Source organism: Balaenoptera physalus, assembly GCF_965194825.1.
Source record: "Balaenoptera physalus genome assembly, chromosome: 12".
Lineage (NCBI taxonomy): Eukaryota > Metazoa > Chordata > Mammalia > Artiodactyla > Balaenopteridae > Balaenoptera > Balaenoptera physalus.
The window spans coordinates 49037965-49052868 of NC_138897.1; the positions used below are offsets into that span (position 1 = coordinate 49037965).

The 14904-nt window shown below is 38.3% G+C and overlaps 1 protein-coding gene across 1 annotated transcript in view; it reads left to right on the plus strand.

Moving 5' to 3' along the window:
• Positions 1 to 13260, plus strand: part of KLHL14 (kelch like family member 14) — a 122794-nt gene extending 109534 nt beyond the window's left edge. The window contains exons 6-9 of the mRNA XM_082416113.1: positions 2864 to 3054; positions 3136 to 3294; positions 6158 to 6315; positions 8408 to 13260. Coding sequence (XP_082272239.1) covers positions 2864 to 3054; positions 3136 to 3294; positions 6158 to 6315; positions 8408 to 8548 — 649 coding nt within the window. The 3' untranslated portion in view covers positions 8549 to 13260. The remainder of the gene's footprint in view (positions 1 to 2863; positions 3055 to 3135; positions 3295 to 6157; positions 6316 to 8407) is intronic.
• Positions 13261 to 14904: the final 1644 nt, after the last annotated feature.

The window sequence follows — 14904 nt, forward strand, 5'->3', positions numbered from 1 at the left end:
GAAGGAACCAGTGGTCCATCTGTGTGCACTTAATTTTGCTATTGTTTTTAAACCCAATTTTATATTTAGATGAGTTTTTACTTCTTTATAACAGGAAATCCCCAATTTTTTAGGTTATTAATCCCCTTGATAATCTGATTAAAAACTTCCCCCCAAAATCTTTCTCCAAACATATTCCAAAAAATGCACATATATACATAAATATATATAAAATACATGACATTTTATTAAAAAACTCTTTTCACAATTTCGGAGCTTCATATATGCCTCAGAAGACACGGGCCCAAGATAACAACAACACTTATTTAATGAAATCTATCTCACTTGCTCTTTATCCTCCTTCCTATTTTTATCCTTCTCTCTTTTTCCTTTCATCATCTTTCTGTGTTTTACACAGCACATATTTCTTTCAAAACCATCAAGAAAATATAGGGAAAAAAATCATAGCCAAAATATTACTCTCAAATTATCAATGATGCGAACAATTCTAGGACTATCCAGAAAAGGTTCTATCTGAACTTCAGACTTCAGGACTTCAGACTTCAGGACTATCTGAACCTTACGATCTAGCAATCCCACTTTCGCATACACTGTATCCAGAAGAACCAAAATCAGTATCTTGAAGAGATATCTGCACTCCCATGTTCACTGCAGCATTATTCACAAGAGCCAAGATATGGAAACAACCTAAGTGTCTGTTGACAGATACATAGATAAAGAAAATGTGGTGAATATATATAATGGAATATTATTCTGCCATAGAAAAGAAGGAAACCCTGCCATTTGCATGACAAACATGGATGAAACTGAAGGTGATTATGCTAAGTGAAATGCCAGACTGAGAAAGACAAATACTGTATGATATCATTTATATGTGGAATCTTATTTTAAAAGTCAAACTTAAAGAAACAGATTAGAATGGTGGTTGCCAGGGGATAAGGGTGGGGAAAATGGGGAGAGATTGGTCAAAGGGTACAAACTTTCAATTATAAGATAAGTAAATTCTGAGGATCTAATGTACAGCATGGTAACTATAGTTAATAATACTGTATTGTTTACTTTAAATTTGCTGAGAGACTAGATCTTAAGTGTTCTCACACGAAAAAAAGTTACTACATGAGCTGGTGGATGTGTTAATTAATTTGATTGTGAAAATCATTTTACAGTGGATGCACATATCAAATCATCCCATTGTACCCTTTACGTGTATTACAGTTTTGTCAATTATACCTCAATAAAGCTGGAAAAAATAAAATAAAACTGCATATATCACCATCCATAACATATGCCATACATTTATGGTATAAATTATATAAAAACACTAAAGAATTTAGTCATCACTTAAATTACTATTCAGAAAATTTTATATGCAAACATCTTGATAGCTGATTTTTAAAACCTTTTTATCCAAATAATATCAACTGATAGTTCCTGAGCATGAACAAAATGTTGGACACTATGACAAGCACTTTACGCATGTGTTCACAAACAACCCCATGAGGAAGGTACCATCATAATCTCTATGTTACAGATGAGCAATCTGAGGCTGAGGGGGTTAAGTAACATGTCAAAGCCCACACACCCAATAAGTCATATAGCCAGGCAATCTGATTCCAGAGAACAAACTGTTCATCAAGATGCTATATACTGCTTCCCAGAGGTTTTGACACTTAGTAAACACAACTTGGAGAATCTCCAAACAATATAGGTTTACCTGATTTAAAAGCTCTAGGGCTCCTCATTTTGCTGTTGACGTTGCCCAAAAGTCTTGGCATCAATTTTTATAAACACCATTAATTCAACAAACATAAATTATGTTCTCTGAGGGGCTTGGCACTTCACGATTGTACTTTTTCAGTATTGAACCATACGTTATCCTTATGAAGTATATTATTCCTGTAGCATGAATGAGAAAAAAAGAAGCAAAAGGTCAAGGACTTGCTTAAGATTTCAACCTAGTCATCCTAACTCCAAATCTTTGAGTCCTCTTCCAACCTCTTTTCTCCCTCAGCTCTCATATATTATTAGTAACTAAGCCTTACATCCTCCTTTAAAATATCTTGCATCACCTCGTTTCATGTCTTCTACTAAAACTCTAATTCAGGTCCTCAATCTCTCACTCCTAGATTATATTCTCCCTCAGAACTGGCCTCCCTGTCTCCAGTCCTTTCAACACAGCTTGCATGTCTTTTGCCTTTGATGGCAGGTGGGATAATTTAATAAATAGCCTCTCTTGAAAAGAGACTTTAAAATATCCTTATAGGTTCGTAAGAATCAACACCAAAAGCTACATAGATGAAATTCCTAATATGGGTTATATAAGAGCAAGATTTCAACACTATATTCAGTTGGAAAAGTTTCTCTATTTGCAGTCATCCTGGGAGGAAAAAAGAAAAAAATGATAATTGAAGAAAAATTTTGATGATGTAGTTCTCTTATAAATTGGGAACAATGACCCTTGAAGGACCATAAAGAAAGTGAATGTCAAGATAATTTATTATTGTTGCATTATCTACCTCATTTTTCACTTTGTCTTACTGAGCTGTGATATCCTTACAAGGTACCAAATATCCCAAACATTAGTGAACACTTTAACAGTGTATAAAAAGCAAGATAAAAAGAGCTGAAACAAAGAGTTTGTGAATTTCTCCTCTACTGTGACTTTAGTATCGATAATCTTAACCAGCATGGGCACTGCAGATGGTTGCTGTACAAGGTCTCAGATTTAGAAGGGAGCTATATGTGTAATTTCCAAAGGTCTGCACCCCTTTCTGAAGCAGGATGTCCCCCCTTCCTGTGACTGACTGGACTCCTTTTGTGATTTACATTGGCTTGTTTTGTTTTTTGGTTTTTTTCATTGTAGAAGAGCCAGTTTCTATGCGTGTCGGTTGGACAAACATTTATACGTTATTGGTGGACGGAATGAAACTGGCTACTTGTCCAGCGTGGAGTGCTATAACCTAGAAACAAATGAATGGCGTTATGTGTCCCCTTTGCCACAGCCTCTGGCAGCTCATGCAGGAGCAGTGCACAATGGGAAAATATACATTTCAGGCAAGTCATTCATCCACTTTGTGTTACAAAGTTCAGTTCCAAGGCATTTTCTTGACTTGTGTGTCTATGCTTAATTCACAGGGGGTGTACACAATGGAGAATATGTCCCATGGCTGTATTGCTATGACCCCGTCATGGATGTCTGGGCTCGAAAACAAGATATGAACACAAAACGCGCCATCCACACTTTGGCTGTAATGAATGATCGCTTGTATGCAATTGGAGGAAATCATTTGAAAGGTCTTTTTTTTTTTTTTAATCACAATAACATTTGCATCTCATATTTCTTGCTAAGGGGGTTTCTTGTTAGATAATCATAGTTAACCAAGTAAAACAACAGGTTGACCAAATAAAATCTACTCTTTGCAAATTAGCAGTACCCTTGGCTTGGGCAAGCACTTATTTTGGCTCTCCTGCAGATAGGATTATTTTGAAGTTACCACATACATTAAAGAAATGAATAATGATGTCTACAGAAAAATTTAAAAACCAGAGCATTAATAACTGAAAAGCACAAACAATTTGTTGTAACAATGAATTCAGTAAAATAAATGATTCCTTATCACCAAAATTATAGTAATGGATTTTTTCCAGAAAATTGTTTTTGTAATAATCGTAAAGAACTTTAGTCAGAGAAGCACAAAGAAGCGTGTATGTGATTTTTCTTAAAGAAAACAGTAGAATTTCATGTCTAAATTTAGAATTATTTCTTTGAATAGTTGAATATCGAACCATCTATGATTCTCAAATTCTTTCCATTTGCTTTTTTAATCAGTAACATTTAAAGCATAGTCTTTTTAGAGCCATATTTTGGCTTGTTTCCCTCCTCGTGTATGTATGTGACTGCAACTTTTTTGTAGTTTGTGTGCATGTGTATAACACTGAATTTGACAGGAAAGCAGAGAGACCTGTGATATTGAGAACATTATTGAACTTCTTTGAGCTTCAGTTTTCTCATCTGAAAATGAAGAAGGTGGTCAAGTTGTTCTCTAAAATCTCTTCCAGCTCTGACCATCCATGATCTTTGAAATTGAACAAAATGAGAAACAAGCCATCTGGGTATGGCACATAAGGCGATTCTGTGCATTTATTTTCCAATCATATACCCATCTTAAACCATGAGTTAGATATAGACATTTTTTCTATTTTTCATAATACATATTATCCCTAAATGTAATAAATACTGGACAAGTGTAATTTTTTAAGTAAGTATTTCCAAGTTCATATTCAATCAGATATGTCAATATTCTGGTCTAGATCTGCTTCTCACCTTAGAGATCTCCTCAGTGGAAGGGAATTTATCTTTACTGCTTCAAACTCTTCCCTTTTCATTCTTTTTTGCCTTCACTGGTGCTCTTTCATTTCAATCCATACACCATTCATTCCTTTACATCAACGTATTTTACATTAACTTTGTAGTTTTCTGCATTAAAATATGACTCCTACTAATTTCTTTTGCACAAGAATGCCTAATATTTTAGGAACTTTTAGTATTTAAGGTTATACTTGGACAGAAAAGACTTGGGTAATGACAACCTAAATGAAAAATAGCACATGCACATCAGAATTAGGTTAGCTCAGAAAGACATTGTGAAAGGAGGAGAGTATGGATTTTGCATCTAAGCCTGGGTCTGAAGCCCAGTTATGTACTTAGAGCTGTGTGATCTTACTCTAGACATTTACCTCATGTCTGTAAAAAAGAGGTAATTACCCTTTCCTTGGTAACTGTGAGGGTTATAGTCAACGTAGGTACTCGGTACAGAGAAGGCACACATATCCTCATAGATGCCACTAAGGAAACTTGCCCAAATCCCCATTTCATATAAATGCTTCAACAATTATCATCAAACTCTTAATGTTAAAGGAAAGGATTGCATCATAGGGTCGCAGTAAGCACATTGCTCTCTTGCTCCCAAATGTGATTTATCCCAAATGTGTTCCTCCCTTATGTGATTTATTTTATGTAAAAAGTCAGTGGCCTGAAATAGTCTGTCCACCACTTCAAGAGTGAAAATTTTTCTGATTTTTGGTCTATCTCTTTAGTTACTTTGAAGACACCAGTATGTTGACTAATTTACCATTTGTGTTGTGATTGTCAGCTAGCAAACATCCATAGCATGTGTTTAACCGTTAAAAAAATAAAACATCCTTAAAGGTTTGGTCTGCTCGGTGACCCTGAAGCTCCCATTAAGGATTTTTCACTCCCTAAATGAAAGACAGGGCTTCGGTGGAGTCTGGGGAAATTAGTTGTTCTCTGCAACCTAGTAACTGCTCCAGTCACTGAGAAATTTTATCAAAAGTGGGAAAAGTCTTTCAGCGGAAGATAGCCCCCTACTCTAAACCTTGATCCTTAGTAGATACTGGAAACCATTCACATCATCACAGCTGTTTATACATATAGTCAGACTGTAAAAAAAAAAAAGAAAAAAGTAAAAGATTTTGAGAGAACTCAAATGAATATTTGAATATTCACTTAAGTGAATATTCACTTAAGAAAAGCAATAAAGCTTAGTCTGTGAAAGTGTGACCTTTGAAGCCTGTTCACCCAGATTCAAATCTCAGCCTATCTAATGGCTGTATGACTAACTCAGGTCATTAACTCCCTCTGTTCCTCAGTTTCTCCTCTATAAAATGAACATAATGGTATCTATAGGATGCTTGAGGGGGTTAAATGAGCTTCTTTATACAAAGCACTTAGAAAACAACCAGCTTATTGTAAGCAGTCTATAAAATGCTTGCTTTAGCTATTACTATTTTAAACCTGTTTTAATAAGGTTTAAGTAAACCTTTACTGATACTCCAAGGTAAATCAGCTTTTACCAATGACATCTAGCCAGGCATTTTTGCTTTAAAGTAATCCAAAGCATCCAGGGTTGGAGTTTCTGTGGCGAGGTGGAGGTGGGGGAGGGTTGTTTGTTTGTCTGTTTGTTTCTTAGGTCTTTCTGACATGTCTCCCAATTTCACCAGTCAGCTTATCCATGTGTCTTCAAAGACACAATCATCTACTTCTTGGCCCTAGTCCTTTTGCAAAAAGAAGCCCCAGCCTTAAATTGGGACCCTGAGAGTTTATTCTTTGGTGATTCCATTTTGCTATGTCACTTAGGTTTCTCCCACCTCGATGTGATGCTCGTGGAATGCTATGACCCAAAAGGTGACCAGTGGAATATTCTCCAGACTCCCATTTTGGAGGGTCGCAGTGGTCCTGGCTGTGCAGTGCTAGATGACAGCATCTACCTTGTGGGAGGCTACAGCTGGAGTATGGTATGTGTCCACATTTACCTCCTCCTCCTTTTTATTTGTGCTTCCTTTTTGCTTCTCTCCAAATGTGTTACCACCCACACAAGTACCTTTTAAGAGTAACATGTTTATGTGCATGCAGTAAATTGCTTTAAGCCATAAAATAGAATCAGTGTGGTCGCTGTAGAGCTGTCTTGCTATCTGGTCAATTGTATCGCAAAATGCGGTAGGTCTCTGCTTCCCTCCCACCCCCATGCTTTCCAACTAAAAGTCAGACTGAAGTGGTTTTTACAAATGTTCTATTAAAACTGTTTGGGAGAGTCTGAAAAGTTTCTGACCAGCTAAGCATAAAAAATGGAAATTAATTGTTTACTTACCCACAAATTCTATTTAGGATTATGTAATTTGCCATTGCTTTCCACTTTCCCCTCTCTTTACAATGAGAATTTCTAAACATACACAAAAACTGAGGGTTCAATGGGCCCTTGTTAACGCACCATCCAACTTTGACATCCATCAGTGCTTTGCAGTACTTACTTCATCTATCCTCCCTTTAAAAAATTTTGGTTGAAGCAATTTGAAGCAAATTCTAGACATGTTATTTCACCCTAAATGCTCCAGTATTCCTCTAAAAAAAAATCACTTGCTCATGTAAACACACTATCATTATCACACTCAATAAAATTAACAATAATTCCTTTATATGCAATCCATTTTCAAGTTTATCCCATTGACTTGAATAAAAGTGTATTTTTCAAATTGGTATGTTCAAATCAGGATCCAAAAAGTCTCACTTGTATTTGGTTATTATATCTCATACATCTCTTACAATCTGGAGAATTACTACCGCCCCTCTTCCTGTCCCATGCCATTGTCATGTTGAAAAAGCAAGGTCAGTTATCTTATAGAATATCTGATACTCTCGAATTGCCTAATGATTTCCTATGTTGTCATTTAAAAATAGTCCTCTGTCTCCCTATTTCCTATAGACTGGAAGCTAGAGATAAGGACTTAAGTTCAGCTTTTCTCTGTTTTAAATTTTTTTGTTATTTATGTACCATTTATTTATTTATCTATTTATTTATTTATCTATTTATTTATTTATTTTAGCGAAAACACGTAAGGAGGTGGCTGTGTAATTCAAATAACATCACATCAGAAGACACATAGGGTCTAATGGTCTACACAGTCACTTTTTAAATGATGACCGTTCCTATATTTTCCTATTTATATGTGCTGGTTTTATAAGATTAATTTGGGATTTTAATAATATTAATTAGTTTTATTTCTTTTGCATCCAACAAGGTTGTTATATAAAGTTTGGAGGAGTTTTAAAAAGCTATTAGTTATATGGAAGTGAATGTGTATTGACATATATCACTAGATATTGGTACATGTGCTCTTTCACTAGTGGAAAGTGATAGCTGCAAGAGTGTGTATGTTTGGAACCAGACACCAGGAATACACTTTCAGAAAACGATTATGTTGGTTGGGATTTTTGTTTGTTTCTTGCTTATGGTAAAAACAAAGCTGCTTTGGTTTAGGAAGGGAAATATTATACAAGCACTAGCCTCAGAGGTTGACAAAGGAAACAAGATTAAAGACATTTTTTATTTCTCACGTGGCCTTTTCAAAATAAATAAGTCAGTGTGTGAAGAAGTTGGCACATCTTCATTTCCAGTTTATTTTAAACTGGTTTTGAACCCCATCTCTGATTCTCTATAGTAGTAAGGTAAAAATGGAAAAGAGAGGTGACGATCTAAAATCCAATTTACTTCTTTTATTTCAATATTTAAGATAAATTTTCCTTTTTTTTAAAACTTAAACCAGAGGGATAATTTCCAACTTGAGGTAAGTTATCATAAGGGATTTATAAATCATCTAGGGTGTTGTAGGTGCTTGACTTTTATTATTAGTCACACACACATACAAAAACCCAGATTTTGAAATCTTGCCAATCCCAAATTTTCCCTTAGAGTACAATGGTTTAAAATCCATTGCTTTCATCTGGAATTTTTTAGCAAGAAGAGAGAAAAAATATTGTCTTCCTAATGTAAATGTGATAAATAAGCTTGCTGTGGCAATTCTCTAAAGGCTCTCTGCTCTGCCATTCCAGGGAGCCTACAAGTCATCTACAATATGCTATTGTCCAGAAAAAGGCAGCTGGACAGAACTTGAAGGAGACGTAGCAGAACCCCTGGCAGGCCCAGCCTGTGCAACAGTTATCCTGCCTGCCTGTGTACCTTACAACAAATAACACCAGGAAACCCTGGAATGAACAGTATCACATTCTAGGAAGCAATGACAGGTGACATCCCTATTATAATAGGAACAATACATCCTAATGGTACAACTGCCGAAACCCCATTCTTGGTTTCTGATGATTTACAAGAAGCTACAAAAGAAAAAGACCTGTTCTTGAACAGGTACACTGTCTGTAACTCGGATTACACCGAACTTCCTGTGGTGACAGACTCTTCCATTTCAGACTGGTTTTAACTTGTCCCAGCTTTACAAAAACTCCTCACATGGATCTCAACTTTCAAAAGGAGAAAGATAAAATACAGGAGAGACCTAAGATCAGTATTGTGCATTGTAGTCTACCTGCATGTGATCTATGTTGAAGTTTTGGGGATATTGTGTTCATGAATGATTCAAAATTTGACCCATCAAAATACTTACACCACATTACAGAAATTGCCACTTGATTCTATATTCCTAACCTGTGGCTACTTCACAGATTCCGTAGGCAACACAGTTATAGAAAATCATATAAGATTAAAGAGGAACATTTTTGTTTCCATATAACTTCATTTCATATACCTTCTGCCCCTTACAGCACCTCGTGGGAATGTAGAAGAGAAAGATACTGGCTCTTGTAGCAATTGCTTTCTGCCCTGTACGTTCCAGGCTAGCCAGAGTCACAATTTCTGTGTCCTCCATTTTATCCGAAAGATTAAGACAAAATACGCTGTGTCACTATTCAGTTTATAGAGGCTCACGCTTTCTCATTTGGAGCAGCATATAAGTCGTGAATACACCTGGTCTTTGCTTCAAACATATAAGACTGACAAAGACAGTCATGCAATATTGAATATTCTGTAAATAGCACATCTGACCCAAACTTAACCCCTAATGAAAACTGAGAGATTGCTTTCGGAAATTCAGGGACGAAAAGACAGATTTCTCTTAAGAACTGTCCCCTTTTCTCTCTGTCCACAAAATACCTCCCCCTCTTCCTCACCTTCGGCTCTAAAAAAAGCTCTAGATGTGGCTCTAGAAAAGCCCATGACGGACCCTCCTTCTTCCCCCTAACTCATCACATTTCTTTGTTGTCACCAGAGATGCCTGGGCTCAGTTAAGCGAGCAATAGCTAGCTGTCTTGAAAAGCATGAGGAATTTAGAAGCAGAAGGTCAGGAGAGCATGAGACAGTGTCAATGCGGCCCATCAAAAGAGAAAAGCTAGCAGGAACGCGGATTTGCTTTTCAAGCTCTTCAGAGCTGGCACAACAATAGTTAGGAATAAATCAAAGCCTAAAATATTTTGTGAATCACCCAGAGATGTTGTTGAATCCCTCAACAAGTGTGTCTTTCAAAAACAACCTCACAGGGAAGCCACAGATTAAAAATGCCTTGGTGATAAGTTTTCACTGCGGAGCATGTCCAGATGGATGGGTGTACTAGAATCCAATGCCGTTTCTACAGTAAAGTGCAATCTTTGTTGTTTTTGTATTTATTTGTATGTTCAGATCCAAAGGATCCGTTGTAAAAATATATATATAAATATATATATATATCCAGTGCAATCAGCTTTCATTTCTTCTTTCCTTGATCGCATATGAGTATATAGAAAAAAAGAAAAGTTACAGTACTTTGTGAGAAAATCCCATCTGACGTCATGAAGACTACAAGGTCTCCTTCAAAACCTTTTATCGTCAACGGTCCCCATTTCTTCTGAAAGTCACCATTTCTACAAGGGTATTTGCTTTCCTTGGACTTGTTGTTCATTTATTTTTTATTTCTAGCCAAAATAAATAAAAGCATTTACGAGAACTATAAGTAAAGCTTTCTGTATTTCAGAAAGGCACAAACTATTAGAAAGTGAAAAGTGAATAAATAAGTCACAGAGAATGTAAATTTTGTACAGTATTAGAATGTGTAAATGAAGCTTGCTTGGAAGGGGAAAACTTTAAATAAAAACTTTATGTACTAATTCAACTGTCTCTCCTATTCTGACTTACAAAGCATGTGTATAAATCTACACATTAAATTGTTTGAAGGTTTGTAATAGGTAAATGCATAAATATGTTTATTCTGCAGATATACTTTACAAGTTTATTTAGCTTCCTGGCAATATATAGTATGTATGTAGTGCGAACAATGTTAAAAATTATGGAATGTTTCAGAGAAAAGTGTTGTGAGTTAAAAATCATGAATTGAATCTGGTTTTTCCACCGTAAGAGTGCTGCAATAAGGCATACTTATCCAAGATCTGATAACCAAGTATTTATAGAAATTGTTAGAAGCACCATATGCATTAAACAATACTTGCACACTTAGGATAAATGAATCACATATTTAATTAGGTCAATTATCTAAATATATAGTGTTCCATTTTATTTTCTTTTTAGAAATCTGAAAAAGAAGCTGTGCAGGGCAAGGAAAGGACTGGGCTATGGAAGACAATAGGAGTAACTGAGGCATGTGGCTGCAGGTTTGGGCAAGCTTCCAGGTAAAGAGGCTGCAAGCTAGAAAGAATTAAACACTTCCCAGCCAAATATTCCATTATTAATGATTAAACTGATAATTAGAGGGTCATTTGACCCTCTGTAGTATTCTACAGAAGCAAGAGAAATGGAGTTTCTTTTGCCCACTGAATCTTCAGCTCTCCATGCTAGTGTAGCATAGCAGAAAAGGCCCTTCTCTATAGTAGCTTCTTATCCTGAGCCAATGGCTAGTTGTTGCAGAACTTCTTTCATATACTCTGAAGCCCCAAAAGCTCTAGTGCTGACCAGTTATCATGATCAGTTAAGCAAATATACTTGGCTTTTTCCTAATCCCAAGGGACCACCTATTTTAAGTCCATAACTAAACTAAAACTGCCTAAACCTGGAGGAGTGAGTATAGGACCAGATTTTTTAATTACATAGGCTGTGTCTGTGGTCTTAAAATTAGTACCTGTGTTTGTTCTCCCCTGTGAGGGCCAAATTTCTATTTTCCCAGCTGCTTGACACTTACATCACTTAACAAACTCATCATTATCAACACTGTAATATCAAGTGTTTATTGAACATATCCCAAAAGGCATCACTGTAAATGCCAGGCTTCTGATTAAACCTGGTTCGCTAGGTTAAAATATTTTTAAATGAGCAAGCAAACCAGCCAAAATAAGATTGGTAAAGCATACCAGAGCCAATTAATACACACTGCTGGGTATCTTAACAGACTGAGTTCCCGTACATGAGGTAGGAGGAAGACCATGACTGATCAAGCCTGACTTTCTAGAAGCGCCTGACCCAGAGGATTTGGAACTTTGGTGGAAAATAAAATGGCAATAAGAAGCAGCAGAAAGGTCAATATAAGAAGAAAATAGGACTTCCCTGGTGGCACAGTGGTTAAGAATCCACCTGCCAATGAAGGGGACATGGGTTCGAGCCCTGGTCAGGGAAGATCCCACGTGCTGCAGAGCAACTAAGCCCGTGCACCACGACTACTGATCCTGCGCTCTAGAGCCCTCAAGCCACAACTACTGAGCCTGCGTGCCACAACTACTGAAGCCCACACGCCTAGAGCCTATGCTCCACAACAAGAGAAGCCACCGCAATGAGAAGCCCGCACACCGCAACAGAGTAGCCCCCGCTCACCACAGCTAGAGAAAAGCCCACACGCAGCAACGAAGACCCAATGCAGCCAAAAATAAATAAATAAATTTATAAAAAAAAAAAAAAGAAGAAAATATCCAAATAGTCTGTTTGATTTGTACAGCTGTAAAGTGCTGCTCTGCATCAAGCATTAAATATGGGTCACATATTGGGTGGGGTTTCTTAATGGCGTTATTGGCTGGCTCTATAGGTTTGGTGCAAAAACACAGGGTTCAGTTCTAGAGATAGGTCCTGATAATGTGCTTCAAGAATGCAGCACAATGGGATAGGACTAAGGGAAAAGTCTTCTACAAATTGAAGCTTGAGTGGCTTATTCCATTCTATTCCAGGCTGTTGCCTAGCATATATTAAGGACTTGGTAAATGTCAGTTCTTAACACTAGCAGGAGTAGCAGCATTACCTTAGTGTTTTCAGCTCACTGAAGATGTACAAAACAAGATGGCTGGAGTGAGTTGACATTTAAGACTGTCTATTCAGGCACAGGGGAATTATATCACTTCAGGCAAAGTGATCCTTGATTGTGACCTCTCCTTCCATTTTTTTCACTTATTAAGTGGACTCTTCCTCTGTGACCTTCCAACTCCCCTACGTACAAAAAAATGACATATGGGACTAGGCAGGAGGGAAGGTGAACATTTGGCTGCAGGACCAAGGCATCCTACACTTACAGAGAAGGCAGGCTCCTGGCTTCCCATCAAGTCCCTCAAATCTGGGCCATTTGGGAACTGAATGAACTAAATTAGGGAAAAGGAATAAAGGAATAGGGTTTAGTTATGAATTCAAAGTTATATCAGCAATATTATAACAAACAACATAACACTTCCACTAACTTCACGTTTGTTATGGGCCAGGCACTCTACTAGGCATTTTATACATGTTTTCTTATTTTCTCCTCTAAACAGCTCTATAAAGTAAATGTTAGTTGTATGTGAAAGGTAAGGACACATGCTCAGAAAGGGTAAACTATTTGATAAAGTTACACAGCTCATAGGTAGCAGAGCAAGGATTCAAACTAAGACTTTAATCTTAGGCCACCTCAAACCACCATACTCTCCTGCTCACAAAATAAATTTCTTAATCATTTGAAGTCTCATAGGAATTCCTGGTGGATTGACTGCTTTTTCCAAATACAAATAGGATGTGTTGGAGGGGAAAGTGAACAATTAATGATGGTGCATTATGGCAAATGCTATATTGTTGTTCTGAATGAACCACTGGGAAGAGTAAGCAGGGGAAGGAACTGACTCTGTGACGTTGGGGAATCAGTTAGTCTCTCCAACTTCAGTTTTGTCATCTGTATATGGAGTGATAATCTCATCTTCAAAACATTACTGGGAAAATCATGTAAAGAATGTGGAGACAAGACCTTCAAGATGGCGGAGGAGTAAGACGTGGACATCACCTTCCTCCCCACAAATACATCAGAAATACATCTACATGTGGAACAACTCCTACAGAACACCTACTGAATGCTGGCAGAAGACTTCAGACTTTCCAAAAGGCAAGAAACTCCCCACGTACCTGGGTAGGGCAAAAGAAATAAGAAAAATCAGAGACAAAAGAATAGGGATGGGACCTGCACCTCTGGGAGGGAGCTGTGAAGGAGGAAAAGTTCCCACACACTACGAAGCCCCTTCGCCGGCAGAGACTGCAGGTGGCGGAGGCGGAAGCTTCAGAGCCATGGAGGAGAGTGCAGCCAGAGGGGTGCAGAGGGCAAAGGGGAGAGATTCCCACACAGAGGATTGGTGCCAACCAGGACTCACCAGGCTGAGAGGCTTGTCTGCTCACCTGCCGGGGCGGGCAGGGGCTGGGAGCTGAGTCTCGGGCTTTGGAGATCAGATCCCAGGGAGAGGACTGGGGTTGGCTGCGTGAAGACAGCCTGAAGGGGGCTAGCGTGCCACAGCTAGCCGGGAGAGAGTCCGGGAAAAAGTCTGGAACTGCTGAAGAGGCAAGAGACCATTGTTTCGGGGTGCATGAGGAGAGGGGATTCAGAGCACCGCCTAAACGAGCTCCAGAGACGGGAGCAAGCCACGGCTATCAGCATGGACACCAGAGACGGTCATGAGATGCTAAGGCTGCTGCTGCAGCCACCATGAAGCCTGTGTGCAAGCACAGGTCACTATCCACACCTCCCCTCCCAGGAGCCTATGCAGCCCACCACTTCCAGAGTCTCGGGATCCAGGGTCCCAGGATCCCACTTCCAGGGTTCCCCGGGAGAACACACAGCATGCCTCAGGCTGGTGCAACGTCATGCCAGCCTCTGCTGCCCGCAGGCTCGCCCCGCATTGTGTACTCCTCCCTCCCCCCGGCCTCAGTGAACCAGAGCCCCCTAATCAGCTGCCAATTTAATCCCATCCTGTCTGGGTGGGGAAAAGACACCCTCAGGCAAGCTACACGCAAAGGCAGGGCCAAATCCAAAGCTGAACCCCAGGAGCTGTGCCAACAAAGAAGAGAAACAGAAATCTCTCCCAGCAGCCTCAGGAGCAGCAGATTAAATCTCCACAATCAAATTGATGTACCCTGAATCTGTGGAATACCTGAATACACAACGAATCATCCCAAAATTGAGGTAGTGGACTTTGAGAGCAACTGTAGACGTGGGGTTTGCTTTCTGTCTCTCATTTGTTTCTGGTGTTATGTTTACCGTAGTTTAGTATTTAGAGTTTATTATCATTGGTAGATTTGTTTATTCATTTGGTTGCTCTCTTCCTCCTTTTTTTTATATATAGAT